Genomic DNA, 16,766 nt, shown 5'->3' with positions numbered 1-16,766 from the left:
ACAGATGTTAGAGGAGGAGGAGGAGGATGACAACCTATCAACAAATCTGTTGTTTGATTTAGTTAAGTGTGTATGTAAAGAAGAAGGACATACAAACAGCCTCACAGTTTTCTCTTTAAGTGACTGTTGAATAATGTTTAGGTTGAATTGCTTTTAGGGCATGAGTGGGTGGGACATACTGGAAGAATGAATGAAATGTTAGGGTTGCTTCCTCAGCAAAACAGACTTCACTATATTTACTGAAGTAGTGATGTGATGAGAGTATCACTAAATAGATGTACAGCATTGTACATGAGTGGTGCAAAGTCGAGATTCCCTTGGTAAAGTAAGGTGAAGTTTATACCTTACTGCAGAAGTCTAAGACTGAAACATGTCTGGAGTTCTCTTGTATTTGTGGAAATCATTAAAATGTCAATCATTGAGCTAATACTGAGCTTTTTCCTCCCCATATAATTATTTCTAATTAGAATTTTGAGGCTTACTTCATTTTTTTTAAAGATGGTAAGGGATAATTTGAGGGAAATTTAGTTGCTATTTCCAGCAGGTCAGTTAAATACAGAAATATTTAAGTCATAATAATGATAGAAATTGTTATGAAAGAAGTATAGCTTGTTAGACTAGGTAACTTGTAGTGCTGGGTCTGTTAACAGTCTGTTATCAAATGATTTTCTTGAGCATGACAGTCTTAATAACCTGATATTGTATTTATTTCTTAACCTGTATGATGTATCTCTTCAAAGTTTAATAAACGAGGTTGATGTGACAGATACTTTGGATATGCTTAATATAATAATGTATACTTAGAAATTATTTGATAATTAGAGCAGAAAATTCAATCCTATATCTGATTGACACACTAGATATCAGTGAATAAACAAAGGCTTGTATTAATGACTGGAGTACCTGGTTACTAACTATAGCATTGAAAGGTGGAGGTATAGGGCGAGAACTGTTGAGAAGTTTTTAATCTAATATTTTAAGAGAGCGGTACTCTCTAATGGGGTATGTGTAGACCTTGTATAAAAGATCAATAACTGTTCATTTTTAAAATACTTGTTGGTTCAGATATGAAGACTCAAGTTTAATGTTCTTTGAGTCTGTTTATGTCTGTTTTGTAAGTAGCTGAAGATTAATGACTGAAGATAAGAAAGGTTACTAACTAAAGATAGACAAATAGGTGGATAAATAGTTACACATACATTCACACAATATGAAAGAGTAGAAGCATGTGTGTGTGTTATATCTGTTGGTATATAATGCACACTTTTTTCCAGAAATGCTTGTTTATTCATATTGTTTTGAATTAATCATGCATTATCTCATAGATTCAAGATTTTGATGATGTGATTAATTGTTTTAGTGTGACATTGTAGGGTAGATGTAAGACCCTACCCTACAACATCATTCTAAAATGACATTGGCCAAACTGAACATAAAACAGTTAGGATTTTGCGCTGTATATTGCCCAGTTTCAATATTCAAGGGTTACAGTTAAATATTATGGGTACATAAAGTGTAAAGGATAAAGACCCCCTTCGGTCATGAATGACTTATGGGGTTGCACCTAGGAAGCTACCCTCTGAGGCACAAGTCTGGGCAAGGTTGTTTATGGAAGACCAGCAGTTGCATACCAACCTCCCCTCTCCACGTCACCAATGTTATCTAAAGGAAAGGCAAAGGCTGATACAGCTTGGCATCAGTGATGTCACAACTCATTTCTACAGCTGAGCAAACTGGAGCAACGTGAAATAAAGTGTCTTTTTCAAGAACACAACACACAGCCTAGTCTGAGAATCGAATTCGTAACCTCATGATTGTGAGTCCAACGCTCTAACCACTGAGCCATGTACCTATGTACTATGGGTAAATAGTATACACAATGTACATGAGAACTAAATTTTGTCCATTTTCTCAGTTCTAACAGTGCAGTCATATTTATGATGGCATTAATTATATCAATTGTTCAAGGTAGCTAGTGTGTAATGAAGAGTTTAAATTGCTATAAGGATACAGTTTTGTTCGATTGTCATAATGCATTAATTGTTTATTATATTTCAATGAGTGTGTCTGCATAGTCTGTAAGGTCATATCACTTGAGGTTGTTTATTGTTTTACTAATACATCAGAATGATCCAGAAGCAAAATGTAAAACTGAAATAGAAGCATCAAAATGATAAAACGTACCTTGTTTCAGTTCATATGCAGCTATATACTGTAGTTTATGTATATAAGTGGCTACGAAAATATATACTTCTTAAAATTTTGTGTTTCACTACCCTACTACAATTGGTAATAATGCAAAGGTGTGCTGGATACAACCGCTCCTCCTCCTCCTCCTCCTCCACCACCACCACAACCACCTCCTCCTCCTCCATCTCCACCATCATCATCATCATGGCATAGGTTAGATGGTTTGACAGGATCTGAGGTCCCAAGAACTGCATTGTGCCCCAGTATCTGTTCAGCACAGTTTCTATTGTTGGGTGCCCTTCCTAACACTAATTATTTTACAGTATGTACTGTTTTTGTGCCATCAGCACTAGTGAAGTTGTCATGCATCTTGCAAGACTGTGAACCTTGAGTTGGGAGGGAAAAACTTTATGCTAGGTGAATAAAGAGTAGAAAGGGGTAAAGTATGAAAGAAAAGGCTGAAGCAAAGCAGATTTCTTGCTATAAAGGAACTATGTGACTACTCATGTTTTAGAATAGAGGGTGGAGCATGCTGGGATACTGCCTTGAAGGGTTTTAGTTGAAACAAATGGACCCCAGGACTTATTTTTTAAGCCTAGCGCTTATTTATTAGGTCTCTTTTGGTGAACTGCTAAGTTACAGGGTTGAAAACACACTAACACTGGTTGTCAAGCAGTGGTGGAGGACAAACACAGACACAATGACACGCACACATAAATATATACATATATACAACAGGCTTCTTTCAGTTTCCATCTGCCAAATCCACTCACAAGGCTTTGATTGACCTGAGGCTATAGTAGAAGACACTTACCCGAGATGTCATGCAGTGAAACTGAACCTGAAACCATGTGGTTGAGAAGCAAGTTTCATACCACACAGCCATGCCTGTACCTATGAGTGGATGAGGAATAGTGGGAGAGGTGAGCACAGTGTATGAGGAAGGTGAGATGTTTGGTGGTGGTGGAGGAGGAGAGATAATTTGTTGGCACTGGGAATGGGGTGGGGTAATCAATGAACGTATGGGTGGAGATCAGAATTAAAGGCTGAACGATGGATAACAAGGGAAATGATTCTGTGTAATAAGAAAAATGGTATCAAGAAGGGACTGCATTGTTTAATATACATGGAATATATATTCTTTAATATGGTAAAATCATGTAATATATACATACAATTTATACAAAAATAGTTCCTTTTATTAAATGATTTTAACATTACAATTGAACAATATCTATTGCATAATTAATTTTTTTTTAACTAAAGCTAGAACTATTGTGAGATCCTAAATGTGTGTTACTTAAAGCTTAAATCTATATACTGTTTTTGTATAATAGCTTGTCCTATACTGTTACAAAAACTTAAGGTTCATAATCTTATGAATATGACTTTTCATGCTCGCATTTTTCCATGTAATCCATGATTTTTCCAGGCATTGCTGTTATAAGATAATTAATAATGTGTCAATTAATAATTTAAGATTTTACCTTATAAAATACAGAAAAATAAAATTTCAATTTTTCCATGTAAGTGATGATAATATTTTAATTTTTTTCATGTTTAATTTAAATATATGTTGTAATTGAATTATTTGATACTAGCTGGTGTACCCAGTAATTCCTGGAGGTAAAGATGTTCTATTGAAACACATTATTACTCTGATATAAGAAAGCAATTCTGTTATAACTGCCACAAAAGTTGTATTTTCTGTCATAAAAAAGTACAAAAAACTGTCAGCTGGAGGAGGGAGAGATTGTTGGAGGTTGGCGAGAGAGGTTTTTGGAGGTTGGCGAGAAAGATTGTCGGAGGTTGGTGAGAGAGGTTGGCGGAGATTGGTGAGAGGCAAAGACATTATTCTGCTTAGCGAAGGCACCTGGGAAATGTATAACTGCTGTCATTCACAGGAAAACTATTGTTTTACTGTGAGAAAAGTGCTGTTGAAGTGTTAAGTGAAATCTGGTAATCGAAGATCGAATCCACGCTATGCCTGCATGAAACCACTACAAATATGTTGTGGAATAAAAAAATTATCTACTGTCATGGAAAAAGTGTAACTGTAAAAATGCAGAATTATTGGAGTAATGGGCATTCAAAAAAATATGTATGTATAGAAATGTATGAATGAAGTCTTTAAGGTTTAAGATTCAAATTAAGGAAGTGCAATAATTATATTTAGTAGTTCAAAACTGTGAGTAGTGAAATGCAGAATTAGGTCGGCTGATCATGAGAATCAAATATTGATCACTTCACTAAAATCTGCAGGTGGTATGGGTTATTTCCCTTGGGTTGTTTAAATAAAATATTAGTAATATGTAGTAGATAGAAGGATCCATTGGAAGGGCCCTATTATCGATTTTTTTTCAACAATCTAAGTATGTCATGAGGTTTCCAGACGACATGAGTTCTACTCGTATGTCAAATAAAGTATAAAAGTGATATTGTCTGCAATAATTAGAAATAGGACATACAAAAAAATCAATATTCAATGTAATCGAACATAAAGAATGAAATTGGTAATTCCCCTTGAGTGTTTAAAAAAAATATTGTACAGGTACTATCAGTTATTTCTCTTGGGTGTTTAAAAAAACATTAGTTATATGAGTTAGATATAAAGATCTCTTCCAGGAGCCGTATTATCGATTTTTTCAGTAATCTAAGTATGTCACAAGGTTTCCAGATGAGTTCTACTCACATGTCAAGTTTCATCAAAATCAATAAAACGATGTAGGAAGAGTTAGCTAACAATGCCACAAACAAACTCACACCGATTTTCCACATATGTAGTAGATTACCCATCCACACCAAATTAATGGCAGGGATTTTTACCATGTTGTTGGTTGCACCATGGCTTACCAAAAGTTACAAACAACAAGACCCCAAAACCATCAGTTACCAGGCTCACCTTAAGTAACCTAATTTTGCAATATTAGGAGGTCACAGGAATTCATTCAATGAAAAAAAATAATTTCTAATGATTCCGAGATTTGCAGCATATTAGGAGGTCAGGGTACTTGACTCCAAAAAAAAAATCAATTTTTACTACCTGTGGCCTAGCGTGTAGAAAAATTAGTCAATAGACTATATATTATTCATATAAATACAGTGTACATTTGCCAAAGCAGTTTGGCAAAAGAGATTGGTAGAGTAAATACTAGGCTTTACAAAAAAGTAAGTACTGGGGTTGATTTGTTCAACTAAAATTGTTCAGGGCAGTGCCCCAGCATGGCCACAGTCTAATGATTGAAACCAGTGAAAGTTAAAGGTAATATGATTATTTGTAAGTTCTAGAAGAGAAATTTTATGAATAGTGACAAGGATCAAAGCACCCAAGTATGTATTACAAGATGTAATGTTGTATAACATGGAATTGCTGACATTAAAACAATTTGAAATTTGAAGACAAGTTTGAAAATGTCAGAAATATAAAAAAAGTTAGTGGGTAGTGAATGATTCACCTCTTTTTAAGCATATCTGTATTCATTTTAGTAATTCAGGAAAACCAAGCTTTTTTTTTGCATTCCTCATTATTGCTGGTTTCATTTTTAATTAGCCTGCTTTCCTCAAAGATTATGCTAAAAGAAATCAGTGTTCACTATACATTATATACATCATCATCATTATAATGTCCACTTTTCCATGCTTGCATGGATTGGACAGAATTTGTTGAGGTAGATTTTCTACAGCTGGATGCCTTTCCTGTTGCTAACCCTCACCTGTTTCTAAATAAGGTAATATTTTCCCATGGCCAGATAGAATATTGGAAATGAAAAACACTGCTTGCATGATGGTGACACTCGTTTACAACTATCATGCAATTCCAAAGCAAGGAAACAGTAATGCATACACACATATGCACACACACACACACACACACACACACACACATGATGGGCTATAATAGAAGATACTTGCCCAAGGTGTCACAGTGGGAATTGTTTTATGGTGCGGGGAGAGAGAGACAGACAGAAGAGAGAGAGATTTTCATATCTTCATACTTGTTGGTCATACAAGATAGATGAATGAGGTAAACAGTAGGATCTGAAGGAACTAATGATAGTTAATATTGGCAATTAGTGTTAGCAGTTGAATTTTCAGCAGTTGAATGTTTTGTAATGACCTTCCACATCTGACTAAACCATTTATAAATGGTCTAGTCAGAGGTGGAAGGTCATCACCCACAATTCTTTTCTGGTATCCTCAGGCTAGAAACCCGACCTGATTGCTTACAACTGATCTGGATGCTTCTAAAGACACCCTAGGATCAGTAATGGTGTTAAGTTGAACAATGAATTTAGTCTGCTGCATAAGATTTTGCTGTGAAGAAGAAGAAAAGTGCAACAGTTCTGGCACTACCTTTTATCCAAAAGTGCTCTCCAGTAAAGTATGTTAACTGAAATCTTGGTCTTATCTTGTTCCTCATGGCAAAACAATTTAATCCACTAGCTTGTATATGGATTGAGAGGTTTTTTTAACTGTTGTACATGAAAAGAGAGTTGTTGAAGTTCATTGATAAGAATGTTTGAGAGGGAAGGAAGCTGGTGTATTGAGCCTCCACCTCTCTCACACTCCTCTCATTTCTTCATCCCATACATATGCATATAGTTATGAAAGAGACTGAAAAGTTTGTTGGATGGCATTGATATAGCATAGGAAAACAGTAAGCAAAATGACAGATCTTAAATGTAATGTTGGAGTTAATAGATATTAAAGGTCAGAAATATTCAACTGTCAGTAAAGAAGTTGTTAACTCAGGAAAGGTCTTTAATTTCAAGCCTCAATATAGCAATCAATGAATATTTTTGTTCCAGGCAGATCCACATTCAAGAGTGTTCTAGATAGGATTATTCCTTCTTTTTTAGGTACCACATATCTAATATTAATTTATACAATGTAGTCTTAGACTTCTATTTTTTTTAAGAAAGTAGTTGTGGTTTAAAGAAAATTGACTGCTATTTCTAACAAGTTGAATAACTATGTAGAGCAGAGTTATCAAACTCATTTAGCTTTTTGAATTGGATTGAAGAATAGAACTAGATCTTTGCAGTTTGCATTGGGACATTTATTCCTAAAACTCTTACTTATAATATAGGCCAAAGGAAATGGAAAAAGGGATCAATATACATTATAACAATTCTAGTGATAATAAAGAATGGGAAAAAAAATATGAGGTGTTAGTACAGTTTGTGTGCAGAGTTGTTAGTCCTTAGAGTAAGAATGGAGACAGACATTGTCCAAACGAATACATACAGTTCTTGAGAAGATCAACACTTGATAGAAAGCTTTCAATAGTTCAGCTACAAAACCCTTCAGTATCATGTGTATCATTAAAATCCATTTGGACAAACATGTGTATAAAAGTGGGAGTGGGGAATCTCGGTGTATATAAAGAAGATGAAGTAGAAGTGGATAACACCTTTTAGTGTATGAATTCATTCATAAGCTTCTTTTACATCGTTCAAGATAACTAAAGATTCAGTAAGACTAATCAGAATTGGTAATAATTATGACTCTAGTCAGGCTCCAACACTAAATGCATGCTAGTGATATATATTTTACAGAATATTTTGAAATTAAAATGATAATAATTTTTGCTTTTTTATAAAATTGAGCCAAGGACAGGACAAAACATTGCCACAGACTGGACCCAGCTGACAGGCCATGTATTCGACACCCTTGATATAGAAGTTCCTTTGTTTCCTTGCCAGTGACGAGTTGTTACTCCAGCAATGTCTGATGATTACAAACCTCAGTATAGCAGACAGAGGAGTTGTTAACCCAAGTAATTTCTTAGAGTTGTTGCTGTTGTTTAGCTCCAGGACAACCCCAATCAAGTAGATTTTTGATCCACTTGATTGTGATTGACCTGGAATTAAACAATAGCATGGCCAGGCATGACCAGTGTGTCTTTATTACTAACATAATGAATCTAAGATTTCATTATCTAATGTCTCCTTTCATTTGTCTTTTAGATGGTGGGTGTAATTTGAAGGAGGTTAAATTGCTATTTCTAGCCGGCCAAATGACTATGTAGAGGCTTCTTTACTGACTTGTTAGAAGCAAGTGTATAGATGGGAGGTTTTCATGGAGGAGTCAATTGAAACCTTTGTTGTGCAGATTAACAACTCCGCTTAATCAGAGTTTACTAGAAAACAAGTATCCACAGATACATAATACAGGTATATAGGTCACTAATAGATCTAAACCTGTAACAGTGGTTTCAGAAAGTATTATACTTGAAAGTATTGATGGAAGCTATCATATGTTATGAACTTTGATTATATTTGAGAAAAACGAAGCCTTGTTTATTTTTATTCAATACCAAGACATAGAAAATGTATGTATATATATAATATATATATATATATATATATATATATATATGTATATATATATATATATATATATATATTTATTGTAAACAATTTGTTCATTTATGAATATAAAGCAGTGGATGTGTCAAATTTCTATATTTATTTCTTTTCTCATGAAATGTCCAACTCTGAGATCATATCACAAACAATTAGATGCCACCTGCTATTAAGTCACCCTGCACGATGAATTATCATTGTCTCCAATGCTTGTGGCTTCATTTAATTGGTGGTGTTGCAGTTCTCATTGAACAACAAATATTGAAATATTCATTTATTTATTTTTCTTTTGATTTATTTCCTGTCTGTTGTTCAGCTTTCCTTGAACAACTTTTATATATTCCATGTTATTCATCAGGAAACATGTCAGGAATGTGATATTTTCAAAGTTTTTGTCCTGCTCTCAAAGCAATTCAATAGCTTCTGTTATCTTTGATGAATCAATGAAACTATATTTCTGGTACTGTTGTAATAAAATCATACCATCATTGTCGCCAAACATCTGTAACATGTTGACCTTTCAGCCAAGTTATTGGCATTTTTCCTAACCTTATTGTTTCATGTATAAATATTTGTAATGTTAATCGACATAAAGGCTGAACACAAGTGAAATGAAAGAGCACCTATGTATTGGAATAAGAGTAAATGTGGAATAGTCATGTGTAAATATATGATGAATGCTGAGTAAAACTAGTGAAATGGCAGTCAATGATATCAATGTCCGAGAAAAGCATGGGGAGAAATAGTGGAGCCAAATCCCAGGATATTGGGCTTCACAGATGAGGTAATGAAATACTAAGATAAAGGAGGACCTGAATAAGAGGGATGTAGTAGAGGTTTTCAGGTCCATCACTCTGTTAAACACAGTGGTGATAATTTTAGCAAAGGTGTATGTATATAGTAAATCTATAGTATATGGTAAATCTACTCAACCCTTGTCAGCATGGGAAAACAAATGTTAAACCATTGAAAATGGGGATAGTAGCAGGTATTTTAAAATTTTACCTAGGCATTCTGTGTAAATGGACAGGTTGTGTGACATTCATGCTTAGTTTTGTTTATGGATGTTGCTATTTGAAATTTCTAATTGCTTTGTTTCCAGTGAAAAGTTCATCACTTTCAGATTGGTAATCATGATAATTAAACATTGTTAGTTATAAACTTGTTTCTTTTTCTTTTATAGAAGGGACGTGTCCTTGAACATAAGAAACGTTTCCAAGAAGCTAAGGTGTATTTTGAAAATGCTATATCCATCAATCCTGGCCATGTAAAGAGTCTAGAGCATTTAGTAAGTAACCATATAAATTTTCTTATTACATGCTATATAATTTATCTTTTAACCATATAATTTATATTTTACATGGTTTTTTTTTTAATGGGTGGGGCAGCTGGAAAAAGAGATTGTTCCCACTACAGCCATTGCAGACCATCCAACACCATTGAGATCAACACAGTAAACATTCCTGTTCAATAGCTGTAAGTTGACATCTGCAGGGGAAACTAGGTCAAAAAAAGAATTTCAGGAGACCTATGATTTGGAGATAAACTAGACATATTGATTATTACAGGGCCTGAGGTAGGTAAGTGGATACAATATGAATGACAAGATAAGGCGAAGCCAGTAAGTGGAGGTAGTACCTGAGTTGAGGTGGCATGAGACTAGTAAACTCTGAGGAAGAGGGGCCACTGTAGTTTCAATAGAAAAGACAGAAAGAAAACAGTTTATATATGGGCCAGAGATGAATGTGTTGGTGACTTCATGTAATTCAGTTGGATGACTGAATTGGGGAACTTTTTAAGCATTTGGTGGTAGGTTTTTCTAACAATAAAAATAAGAGCAACATATGTTAGCTTTAGCAAAAAGATAACTATAGAGTGTATTAGAACAGAGAAAACACTATCTAGTTATTTAGAAGAAGCATCACAAATTACAATGGGGTGCTGAAAAGTTCTTGGCTTTGGGTAAAAGAAAATACAGGAGGATCAGTTAATTATGATTTTATTCAACATATTCCCCTCTTATTGCAATGGTCCTTCAGTTTTTTTAAACCTTGTAAAAGAACTTGAAAGGTTGGGTCTCCAGCTAGGCCTTTCGCAATACCCTTAAAGCCAGGAACTTTTCGGCACCCCCTTGTATGTGCTAGTGGTGAGAATAGCTCTCAACCTTTTCTTCAACATAGAACATGGTAGATGCATTGTTCAAGTTAAGGTGTGTGTACTGAACATCAAAGTATGAAAACCATTTGATGCACATTGATGGCAAAGGCACAGCATGGAAGCAAAGCCACAATTCAATTTTCAGGTCTATAATACTTAAAAACAGAGGTGAAAAATTTAGCAATTGTGTATGACAAGAAGTCAGTGCCTGTTGTCCATAATGTAGTTTCAGACATGCAAACCTGTGCAACTTCCAACAAATCTATTCACAGCAGCCTACAATACTTCACAGAGATAGGTTTAGAATAGATAAAATCCTAGTACTCTTTGAATGTGGTACCAACTGTTTCTAAATTCAAATGACCATAACAGTCACATCATCCATGTATTCAGATACAGTTTTATCATGACCCAGTTTCTCAAAGCTTTTGTCCTCCACAGCAGTGATCTTCATGAAAACACTTATAGAAGGTGAGGAGAGGGGATATCCTGGCTTTGGCTGGGCATTGATCAATTTGGATCAGCACAGTTTTCAAAAGTGTTGACCATTGCTACCGAGAATCTGTTCTTAGAGAAACTGGCTTTTTTCTGTTTACAAAGATTAGACAGTTGGTGCTATGTAAAAAGCATCCAGTCCACACTGTAAAGTGTTTGTCATTTCAAAGGGCATCCAGCTGTAAAAACCATGCCTGTGCTGGTGCTGCATAAAAAGCACTCAACCCACTCTGTGGAATGGTTGGTGTCAAGAAAGGCATCCAGCTGTAAAAACCCTACCAAAACAGACACAGTAGCCTAGGGTAGTCTTCTACCTGGCCAGCTTTTGTCAAACTGTCCAACCCATGTCTGCATGGAAGGTGGATGTTAAACAATGAGGATGAATGTACAGCTGCAATGTACAGGTTCAACTGGAACCATCTTCAAGAACTCTTGCATATCACACATTCAGTCTATCAAGAATATCCCCCTCTCCTCACTTCTATATGCATTTTCATTAAAATCAATGCTGTGAAGGACAAAAACTTTGAGGAGCTGGGTCATGATAAAACTATCTGAATACATGAATGATATGACTATCATGATGTTGGATACTTTGAATTTAGAAACAGTTGGCTCCACATTCAAAGAGCACTAGGATTTTATAGGAGTACACATTAAGAAGGACAAGTCAGTGGGCAAGTCCATGATGGCCAGCAGTGGTTTGTCATATGATTGAGGAGGAGCCAGTTCAGTTGCCTGTATCTGGTTCAGTTTGGACACTCAGGTGGGTAGGAACTGGGGTGAGATTGTAAGTAGAGTGGCCAGTCTCACAAAGAAGTAGGTCCAGAAGAAACTGTTCTTGAAAGGTTGAGTGGAAATGGTTAATACCAAATTTACATTGGTAGTGTACTGCCACCTAACTTCTCATCCTAAGGAATAGCTAACCAGATTGGAGCTAATGTTCTTTCACTTCTTGCGAAAGGGATAGGTTCTATTGGTCAGGAAATCAATCTGCTACTGATGTCCTTTTTCTAGGGACTTTGGTATGTCATTCCTGATGATATTAAATATGCTCTGTTGCTCACACACTTGCATAAAACTCCAGCAATGGCAATGAGGCTGAAGGCAAACTTGTGTACATATCATCTGTGCAATATTTTTCTACAGCTTGTCTTTGTCAAGCATAGAGAAAAGTTGTATTTTTGACATCTGGAATGTTGCTAAGCACTTAAAGCACTACCAGCTGGACAGTGTGATCAGCGTAAAAATATCACTTGCATCCTAAAGAGAGAGTATGAGTGATGACAACCTGAGGATGATTCTAGGTGTCAACAAAGACACTCTCTGTAACCTCTCCTGGAATATTTTCAGATCAGGAATCATGAACAACTCTCCAAATTTCCTTGGCATAACATTGCTACAGAGGGGTTTCACCTGCTTGAGACAAGCTCTACAAAAGATGGAAGTTCCAACAGCTGAACTTGTCTAAGATGTGTGCAGAGTAACAAAACCATCTTGCATGCTCTCGTTTGGCATCTGTGCATTACTGATTTATAAGCTTGTGTTGAACAGCTTTTATCATATGAAGGATGGATTCATTTATTAGCCGAGTCTTTACTAAAAATTGACCTGCCAATTTACTTTAGTTGGGAATGGTGTTTAACCTTCCTCTACTTGATGGTTGTCGTGAAAAAAGTTAGTTGGTAAATGCTTTTAAAAGGTTTGAGGTCAGGGATTTTTCTTTTCTGGCTAAACTCTCATTAATTTCTTCAAGTACCACTTGAAAAGGAAGGTCAGAGAGAGAGAGAGAGAGAGAGAGAGAGTGCTGTGGCCTTCTAGTGTGTTTAATGACAGAGAGAGTTGAGTGAGAGCAGCAACATTGATGAGGTTCTATTGGCCTACTGTGACTATGATTTTCTAAATAGGAAAAAAGGTTCTTTTGATGCTTTTGATGTGTCAGTGTAATCTGAGATTCTGTGCAGAGTTTAATATCTTAGACTTACTACAGATGGTCTTCCTCTCAATTGGAAAATTTTTCTTGTTGATATTTTATTGTTATATTGTTTTTTTAAAATTTCATCTTTTTTTTTTACTTGATATAAATCCCACTTTATGTTGTATTTCATCATCGTATTATCCTTCCTTTGCACTCTTGTGGTCAATCAAAAACAAAAAAAAAACAAAATGTGAATATTTTTAGGTAATAGGTAGTAATTACATTGATTTTCTTGATTGTGTAATCCCTCAGTTTTTTTAAAAACAAAAATGAATATCATTCAAAGGGAGGAATTTGACTGCTATATCTAGCAGGTTGAGAAACGTTATAAGGGCTTCATCATCTTGAAAGGATAACACATTGTTGTAGACTTAACTAATCCGTACCTTTTTGAAAATAAATTGAATAGTAATAGATGATGATTGTGATTTAAGGATGATGGTGATAATGATAATGATGATGATGATGATGAATATAATTGTCTCTTTCAGGGGAATGTATTACATAACCTAGGAAATGACCGAATGGCTGAGAAGGTGCTCCGTGAGGCAGTAAATGCTGATACTAAATCACATCAATCTTGGTATGTTTATCTTTGTTCTTCTAATATCAGTCATACTAAAATACCACTGTTTTAACAAGCCAACTAATTTTTTTCCCACTCCATTCTGATGCTACCATACTACACTATCATTGTCTTAATACTACAATTGATCTTTTTCTTCATTCCAGTCTTGTTTTACCACACTGAAATACCAGTCTTAACACATCAGCTGAACTTTCTGTTCATTGTCTCTTCATTTCTGGCCTCTGTGCTGGTGGCACGTAAAAAGCACCATCCGATCGTGGCCGTTGCCAGCCTCGCCTGGCTTCCTTGCCGGTGGCATGTAAAAAGCACCATCCGATCGTGGCCGTATGCCAGCCTCGCCAGGCACCTGTGCTGGTGGCACGTAAAAAGCACCATCCGATCGTGGCCGTTGCCAGCCTCACCTGGCTTCCGTGCCGGTGGCATGTAAAAAGCACATCCGGTCGTGGCTGTTTGCCAACCTCGCCAGGCACCTGTGCCGGTGGCACGTAAAAAGCACCATCCGATCGTGGCCGTTTGCCAGCCTCACCAGGCACCTGTGCCGGTGGCACGTAAAAAGCACCATCCGATCGTGGCCGTTTGCCAGCCTCGCCAGGCACCTGTGCCGGTGGCACGTAAAAAGCACCATCCGATCGTGGCCATTTGCCAGCCTCATCTGGCTTCCGTGCCGGTGGCATGTAAAAAGCACCATCCGATCGTGGCTGTTTGCCAGCCTCGCCAGGCACCTGTGCCGGTGGCACGTAAAAAGCACCATCCGATCGTGGCCATTGCCAGCCTCACCTGGCTTCCGTGCCGGTGGCACGTAAAAAGCACCATCCGATCGTGGCCGTTTGCCAGCCTCGCCAGGCACCTGTGCCGGTGGCACATAAAAAGCACCATCCGACCGTGGCCGTTGCCAGCCTCACCTGGCTTCCGTGCCGGTGGCATGTAAAAAGCACCATCCGATCGTGGCCGTTTGCCAGCCTCGCCAGGCACCTGTGCCGGTGGCACGTAAAAAGCACCATCCGATCGTGGCCGTTTGCCAGCCTCACCAGGCACCTGTGCCGGTGGCACGTAAAAAGCACCATCCGATCGTGGCTGTTTGCCAGCGTCGCCAGGCACCTGTGCCGGTGGCACGTAAAAAGCACCATCCGATCGTGGCCATTGCCAGCCTCACCTGGCTTCCGTGCCGGTGGCATGTAAAAAGCACCATCCGATCGTGGCCATTGCCAGCCTCGCCAGGCACCTGTGCCGGTGGCACGTAAAAAGCACCCACTACACTCATGGAGTGGTTGGCATTAGGAAGGGCATCCAGCCGTAGAAACATTGCCAGATCAGACTGGGCCTGGTGCAGCCTTCTGGCTTCCCAGACCCCAGTTGAACCAGCCAACCATGCCAGCATGGAAAGCGGACGCTAAACGATGATGATGATGATGATGATGATTAACACTCCAGCTGGTCTTTCTCTTCATTTATTGTTCATGTTGCCACTAAATCACCAATATCTTAAAACCACAGCTAACTTTTTCCATTCTCTCCCTCCTTGCATTGCCATACTAAAATACCACTACCTTAACAGTTCAGCTAATATCTCTGTCCATAATGCTAATCTAAAAAATTAACAATAAAGATTTTATTATATTAGTACAAAGTTACAAATTTGTAGGAAAGAGACACAGTCAAATGAATCAGCCAAGTATATATCTAGTAGTCATTTAATGGACAACAGGAAGGTGACAGGCAACATTAGCCCTTGTTCTTGAGTTCAGAACATTTTGTCATTGTCATTATCTTGGTATTTTTGTTGTTGCTGCAATAATATCTGTTAATTATAACTAAAGGGTTCCCTTAAACTGTAAATAAGTTTTGTTTCTGCCAGCATATAAAGAAGACACTGTAAATGAGATGCTAACTGTCTCAGCCTCTCAGACCTCTTAAAATAGAATGTTAAGTATTCAATCTACAAAACTGACTACTTCTTATTATATGCTTATGTATGCATGTATGTGTGTGTGTATGTATGTATGTATGTATGTATGTATGTATGTGTATGTGTGTGTGTGTGTGTATGTATGTATGCATGCATGTATGTATGTATGTATGCATGCATGCATGTATGCATGTAGGTATGTAGGTAGGTATGTATGTATGCATGTATATTTATATAATAGAAAAAGAAAACAGAGTAACTGATGTTTAGACATCAATTTATTTGAACATATTCAATTTTGTACATCCATGCCCAATTAATTCAATTTCAGGAATTAGATTAATTTAAATTAACTTAAATTTTTATATTGAATATCGTTAATTGGGTATTTCTTCAGGGGAAGAATTTGATAAATAAAAGAGCTAGACTCAATGTTGTTGGTTGACTCTTGATTGACTCAGATATGTGTCTTTTAGCAACCAATGTATTTTTAAAAAATTATTAATGTATGTGTATATGCAAATTTGTTTAATACATCTGTGCGTGTGCGTATGTAATGTGTTGAAAAACAAAGCAAGAATACCCATTTGTTAGCTTAAATGATACGATTTCTTTAACAGGAGCTAAAAGCATTAATCTTAATTTACCTTATTACTTATGATAGATCAATGTCAGTAAAGTAATTAATCACCTAAAAAATTTATTATAAGTCACCCGGTTGTATTCTAGAAATTATAGTTAAACAATAGATTATTATAATTATTGTTACTATTTATTTAACTTTTAAAATTTTAGTTATGAATATGTAATATATTTTATGCACTTGTGTATGCTTGAGCTAAAGTGTTGAAAGCTATGAAACAATGACGCATCAAGAACTGCTTACTGATTACCATATTTGAATATTACATCATCAATATTTGTGCATAATATATCTATTTATAGTGAGAATAGATATCAACAATCTGATTAAGGAAAACATAAACGTTAATAAATAAAATAAAATTTAAAAAATTAAAACATTAGATATTAATGAAATTAAAACTCTCATTAGTTGTATCTTTAACTTAAATTTATTAGTTA

At 36.3% G+C, this 16,766-nt stretch overlaps 1 protein-coding gene across 1 annotated transcript in view; it reads left to right on the top strand.

The window, feature by feature from the left end:
- The window catches only part of LOC115210728 (tetratricopeptide repeat protein 7B), a 176,438-nt gene that overhangs the window by 147,587 nt on the left and 12,085 nt on the right, over window positions 1-16,766 (top strand). Inside the window, exons 18-19 of the mRNA XM_029779438.2 lie at window positions 9,742-9,846; window positions 13,680-13,771. Of these exons, the coding sequence (XP_029635298.1) occupies window positions 9,742-9,846; window positions 13,680-13,771 (197 nt within the window). The remainder of the gene's footprint in view (window positions 1-9,741; window positions 9,847-13,679; window positions 13,772-16,766) is intronic.

This window comes from Octopus sinensis, linkage group LG4, assembly GCF_006345805.1.
Source record: "Octopus sinensis linkage group LG4, ASM634580v1, whole genome shotgun sequence".
Lineage (NCBI taxonomy): Eukaryota > Metazoa > Mollusca > Cephalopoda > Octopoda > Octopodidae > Octopus > Octopus sinensis.
Note: the sequence above shows the minus strand (reverse complement) of the source record. Positions and strands in the feature narration are given on the sequence as shown.